This window comes from Neovison vison, chromosome 3 (assembly GCF_020171115.1).
Source record: "Neovison vison isolate M4711 chromosome 3, ASM_NN_V1, whole genome shotgun sequence".
NCBI lineage: Eukaryota > Metazoa > Chordata > Mammalia > Carnivora > Mustelidae > Neogale > Neogale vison.
In genome coordinates, this window is record NC_058093.1 from 40,604,086 (window position 1) to 40,610,085 (window position 6,000).

A 6,000-nucleotide genomic window follows, 5' to 3' on the forward strand; every position below is an offset into this window, starting at 1 on the left:
TTCCTTCCTAATCACTTCTTTTGTTAATAGAGCGCTTTTCTGACCCCAGTTCTCAGTGGTACATCATTCCCGAGGGGACTCAGAAGTCACATGCACAAATCAGTTATGCCTGCTTTTCTGTTTTATAATCAGAACTTCCTTATTCATCCTTTGCTAGCTACTTGTGGCTCCTCAGTGGGATCTGTCCTTTTGAAAGGGCTTTTAAAAAGATGATCACCCCACTAAGTTTTTCTTTGTGTGCGGTCTTTCCCTCCTTAGATGGAAATCACAAAAATGCTCAGTAGCTGTAGTTAAATAAGCTACATGGTCATATATGACCGTTATAAAAACACTAGTGGGCTGTCAAGAAGCACCTGCACCAGCTCTATTTTCCCTTCTCAGTGCACTCGTGCGCAGTCATTCTCCTTGTGTAGTGAGAGCTGTTCTTTACTGGCAGCATCTGTTATGCTAAGTGCAGGCGGCTCTTTGTCTGGGCTGAGCATGTTCTTTCATATGTATACACTGTACCAGTAGCCATATGCCCAATAAATCGTAGCAATTTTAAGATGGATCCTTTAAAACTAAGGCTTCTAGAACATTCCACTAAAAATAAAGGGAAATAGTGACTCAAACATCAGATTAATGAGAAATTCTGTTCTGTCTAGAATTTCAGATACTTTAAAGTCTGAAGCTCTGGGCTAGAGCACCAGATGAGGTGACCTTTAAAGCCCTTTCCAGCCCTAAGATGGTGGGATTCTGGTGGCATGTGAACTGCTGAGATGTTGGACTTCTAGTGGGGAACAGGAAAGGTTTCTGGGGGGTGGCCAAGCCTGTCCACATCCAATGGAAAGCAGCTAAGAGAACATAACTTACCATGGGTTATGTATACACATGCTTCTCTTTTAAGAGGTATGGCGGGCGCCTGGGTGGCTCAGTGGGTTAAGCTGCTGCCTTCGGCTCAGGTCATGATCTCAGGGTCCCGGGATCGAGTCCCGCATCAGGCTCTCTGCTCAGCGAGGAGCCTGCTTCCTCCTCTCTCTCTCTCTGCCTGCCTCTCTGCCTACTTGTGATCTCTGTCTGTCAAATAAATAAATAAAATCTTTTAAAAAAATAAAAAATAAATAAAAAAAAAATAAGAGGTATGGCTAAGTGTCTAAAGTCAAGGCTATGAGTATTTCACCTTGTGGAATATCCTTTTATAAGGAACTGTAAATTTTGCACAGAGTTTTTTGGTTGTTAGATAGGTTGATTTTTTGAATACATAATACAGTCACATCGATTATTTTTTTTAAGTATGTGTGCATATGTGTTTGAGAGAAAAAAAGGGGTTTCCTCCCCACTCTGACTGCATCTGCTCAGTTTCTCCTGTAACCCCCTCCCTCCACTGCCCCACGTAACCATTGTTGTTGGTTTCTTGTGTGGCCTTACAGACTTTATGTCCGAACGAACAATATGGACTGTGACCTTATTTCCCCAACCCCCACTTACACAAAAGGTGGTGTACTATGTACATATGCTATTCCATACCTGCTCAGTTTCTCTAGAGAGTTTCCCATATTAGTAGTGAGCTTCCTTGGTTTGTTTTTTTAAGTGGCACAAGTGTCTCAGTGAAGGAATGTGCCATAATATTCATATTTAACCAGTGCCCTTTTGCTAAGTATTTGGGTTGTTTCTAATCTTTGGCTGTTGAAAATAGTCAAGTTGAAGTGTTTGAAGGAACTTGGGAGGTGGTTTGCTATGTTGGCATTAGATTAGTAAGGAAGGGAAGTTCTCGGGGTGTATCATGAGGGCCCTAGAGCTGCCAAGTTCAGGTCTCCACCCCTTCCCCTGCCCCATGTGTGTGTTGTTGCCTATTGAAGATCTGTGTATTGAATGATTTGTTTTCTCCCATTTTTTTCTTTCAGGGACAATTCAAGCTTTCGAAATACAAAAATCACATTGTGAAAGTACACAAGCTGGCAATAATCCTTTTCTGTATGTGTGTGTTTGTCCAAAATGGATGGGAGGTCTCCAGCTGGTCCTTCCATCTGCTTACTGAAGGGACGTCCCTGAGCCATGCGCTCCCCTTTTGCACTCATTCCTGGAGGACGGATTCCGCTAGACACCCTCCAGCGTCGCTGACTTTATAAAGCGGAAAAACAGAAAACGTGACTTTGTAATAGACAAACTTTTTTTTAAATGGGGTTCTGTGGGGGGGGGAGTTCAGCCTTTCGTTTTGCTGTGTGCTGTCCAGATGCCTGTCGGGCATTCTGTTGTGCTCTTCTTTGCTGTACGAAGGGCATCGTGACCACGTGTACAAGCCAGAGCTGTCGACTGAGAGTTATCAGTATTATGAATGTCTGTGCATCCAGGAAAAGCTTTTTGTTGGAGAGTCCCGGAATAGCTATAAATGCTCTCTTCTAGCTCTGCCATTAAATTATTGGGACATTTTGTTTATTTCTCTCCCCTCTTCCCCCAAGCCCACCATTTTCTGAAAATGTGTTACTGATTTTGTATAGTCTCCTGCTTTATGCCCTCCAGTCCTCCCTCCTATGGGACTTTTTCTTCTTAGGCACTGCTGCACTTAGAATTTTAATCCAGTGAGCCACACTGGTTTCACTGAGGCAGCTCAGAAGGTATGCCTTGGTAAGTTAAACTGGAGCAGAATCCAGTGTGCTTAGGAGCTAGGTTATAATAGCGGTTCCAAGTGCAGGATTTGGAGCTGAGGGCAGTGTCTGAAACCAGAGGAGCAGGGGATGTGTGTCCCGCCTATTTCTGGTGGGTTTTTGCGTGACCCTCATTGAGGAAGGGAAGCAAAAGCTTGGTTGTCACCCAGTGTTAACACTTAATGTGGTAAATTCTATGATCCTGAAACTGGGGCATCTGACAAAAAGGTGACCGTGATGGGTGGCTTTCTTTGCATGGCTGTGCCTGTCTGAGGAAACCTGCTTTCAGTCCTTACCACCTGGTAGATGCACTAATGTGTGCTGTTCCACGATACCTGGAGAGAAACCTCTTGTGGGCAACAGCAAACATGCTTTAGAAATGAGTGGTCATGCATCAGAGAAGCCGGGTCACCTGACTCCAGAAGGACTGAAGTCAGAGAGGTCAAAAAAGCACCTAGAATTGAAATAAGTACTGAGTACGAGTCCTACAGCAACCTCCAAGGAGCACTGTCTTACTTGGCTCTTGTGAGCAGAGATCGCAGTACCTTAAATTAAGGCCTCTCCTAAAACCTTTCCTTGAAGGCCAGGCCCTTAGCCACCTGGTCTCAGAGAAATCCTATGAGAGTAACAGGCATTTCTTTATTGTATTTATATTACTCTCTTCCTACTTTCCAACTCCTGAACACCTAATTACCACTTTCTTGGGATGCTTTTTCCCCGAAAGAACGGGAGTCCAGGAGCCAAAAGGAGGTGCTTCCATTACAGGTGAAGTTAGATCAGAGAAGAAGATCTAGCAGTGATTTAAACTCCAGGAGTATGAAGAATGAATTGTAGTGCCCAGGCAATTGTGAAGGGCTCAGGCAAATAGAGGAGCAACACTGGCTTAGCAAAGGCTGCCTCCTGAGTATTTGTCTCGACCCTTGGAAGGGCTTCACTTTTGCCTACACTCAGATTTGCCATGAGATTTCCAAAGAGAGCAGACGTTTGGATTTGCCCTTCTTGGGGCATCTGCCTGACTATCGTGTGCGTGAGCGGGTGCGGATGTGTATAATGTGTTCGTAAGGAGGGGTCCGCCAGGCTGAGTGCTTAGGTGTATGGTCCACATTCATATTTTTGCGCTTTCTTTGGTCTCATTCAGATTTTTTAATCTCTTGTGTTTTCTAGAGCTGCTCATGTTTCCCTTCCTCCTTATCATTGCACTAATTGAAAGTAATTTTTTTTACCACCAATAGTTGCTGACCCTGTGCTGGTTAGAACAAGAGTTATTTCTCTGACCCATGTCTTACCCTGTGAGCTCTCCCAGATACTCCACCCAGCAGCTCTAAGTGGGAGGTTGAAGAGTCCATTTAGCCAAACCACCCATTTTCCAGACTAGCCTGAGAGGTCCTTCCAATTCTTTTTGACTCCGTGGACCTCGGCTACACGGAGGTGTTGCATAGCACTGGTATTGGTTTCACCTCTTCTGGGGACAGAGGGATGACAGGCACCCCGGGCCAGCCTCACCAACGTGTAGGTTGCTGCCAGGAGGCTGGGAGTCACCTTTCACTTTGCACAAGTGGACTGTTTCCCCATGACCCCTCTGCTGGGTTTTCCATTTGAAATTGGCCGCTCCTCCTCTCCAGTGCTCTTCTCGTTTTGTTCTTCTAGTCATGTGTGTGAGTTTTTTTTCCTGTGACATTGGCAGTGGCAATAATTTCCCACCTTGAGAGAAGCTTGTGGTCCACGATGCTCCAAGAATGAACTTCCAAGAATTTGCCAGCAGAGGAGCAGAGGCTGTGACAAAGTGATTTAGTGTTGCACTTTCAGAGCAATTGTCTACTGCAGTAATAAATGGAAAATATCCGCAAGAACCAGGCTGTGGACTCTTTACTACAGGGTCGTGGGGCTCCTGGCAGTTGCGGCTGCTCCGTCTGCCTTCCGCGCACAGGGCTTTTAAATCCTTTTCAGAACAAAACCTGTGGGATAGTCCAGATAATGTGGGGTCATTGACATAAATGTGTTAAAAAATTCTCAAATTGCTATTAATCATTGCCAAACTTCCATTTAAATGTTTTTGTTATAAAGTTTTAATATCAAAATACTGTTCATTTCCATTCTCGACATGGGGTGAGGACTATTGGAATGGCAGGAAATCTGAAGGATCAGAATTTGAAGAAATCCCCAAGTGCCCTTGTGAAATACAAGGGAGACAGGAGACACCGCAAAGTCTGAGTTGGTGATCCAAAACAGTGCACACCTGACCCTCCGTTTCAATAAACAGAAACTGTCTGTGTCTGTCAGTTGTGGTCCAAATAGAAGACATGACACATGAGAGTCATTTGAACAATAGTGTAGAATTTTTGACACAGTAAGGAGAAAGGCAAAAAGAAAGGAAGACTCAAGGAGACAGCATCTCCAGGATGAGCTGCCACAGGATGGAGGCTGCTCCCTCTGGTGTGGGGTCTCTGCAAGCATGATGGGCCTGATGGAGTCGCTTCTAAGCTTGTTGGACACTGAGAGGCCTGAGATCGAGCTGCAGCTGCGGGAACACGCTTGCCGCCACTGTACAGGGAGTCCTGCTGCGGCAACAGGAAGGAGTGGGTCCCTTTTCCTCCTCCAGCACTGAGGCTTCCCCCTGGTGCACACTGCTGAGAAATACCACAGGATACCAGCGAGCAGAGCAGAAATGACTGCAGAGGGCTGTGGCCAGCTTCACAAGAACAATGGAAAGTGCTGGGTGTGAAGCTGAGAGACAAGGGCTTGTAGTGGGTACTGCCCTTCCCCTTAGCCGCCCAGCATCCATACACAGCCTTCTATGTGTATTTGAACTTTAATCCTATCTCAAAAGCTGCTCTGTTTCTCCCCAAGATGCAACTAATTGTAAGATGGACTTAACTCTTTCTGAAACTGAGGCTATGTAAAGCCCAGCAATCACATGGATCTCCAGGCCATGCTGATTTCCTCCCATCCTGTCACAGTCTGATCTGAATAGAATATAGAGTCACAGAATGCTGCCTGAAGACTAAACAGTAAAGTTAGCTTCCAACAGAAATTGCATGAGCTACTGAGAAGGAACTCTGTGTGTGTGTGTGTGTGTGTGTGTGTGTGTGTGTGTGTGTACATGCACGCATGCGCGCGCGTGTGTCTGGAATTGGTATTTGTAATTGCTTTTTCCTCTACCTGGTCACCATTTCCTTTTCCCTCTGCCGGGATCTCAGCGGGGTTCTTTTTTGGCATGGTTGATCCAAACCTTCATTCCTAAAGGGTCTGAATTCATTGTCCTGCCTTTATTTTTTTAGTTTTCTGTTCATCGTTGGAATTTCTAAGAGGGACGTAGAGGGTTTTCTGGACTCTAGCCACAGTCCTCTCCACCCCAGTCATGTAGCAGCACACACGT

General features: G+C 45.4%; 1 protein-coding gene across 2 annotated transcripts in view; it reads left to right on the plus strand.

Annotated features, from left to right (window-relative positions):
* The window catches only part of EIF4E2 (eukaryotic translation initiation factor 4E family member 2), a 30,004-nt gene extending 25,533 nt beyond the window's left edge, over positions 1-4,471 (plus strand). For both annotated transcript variants that reach the window (XM_044241860.1, XM_044241861.1), the window contains one exon: positions 1,884-4,471. Coding sequence is in view for 1 of the 2 variants with exons in the window: in XM_044241861.1 (XP_044097796.1) it covers positions 1,884-1,923 (40 nt within the window). In the remaining variant the exon portion in view is untranslated. The remainder of the gene's footprint in view (positions 1-1,883) is intronic.
* The last annotated feature ends 1,529 nt before the right edge of the window (positions 4,472-6,000 follow it).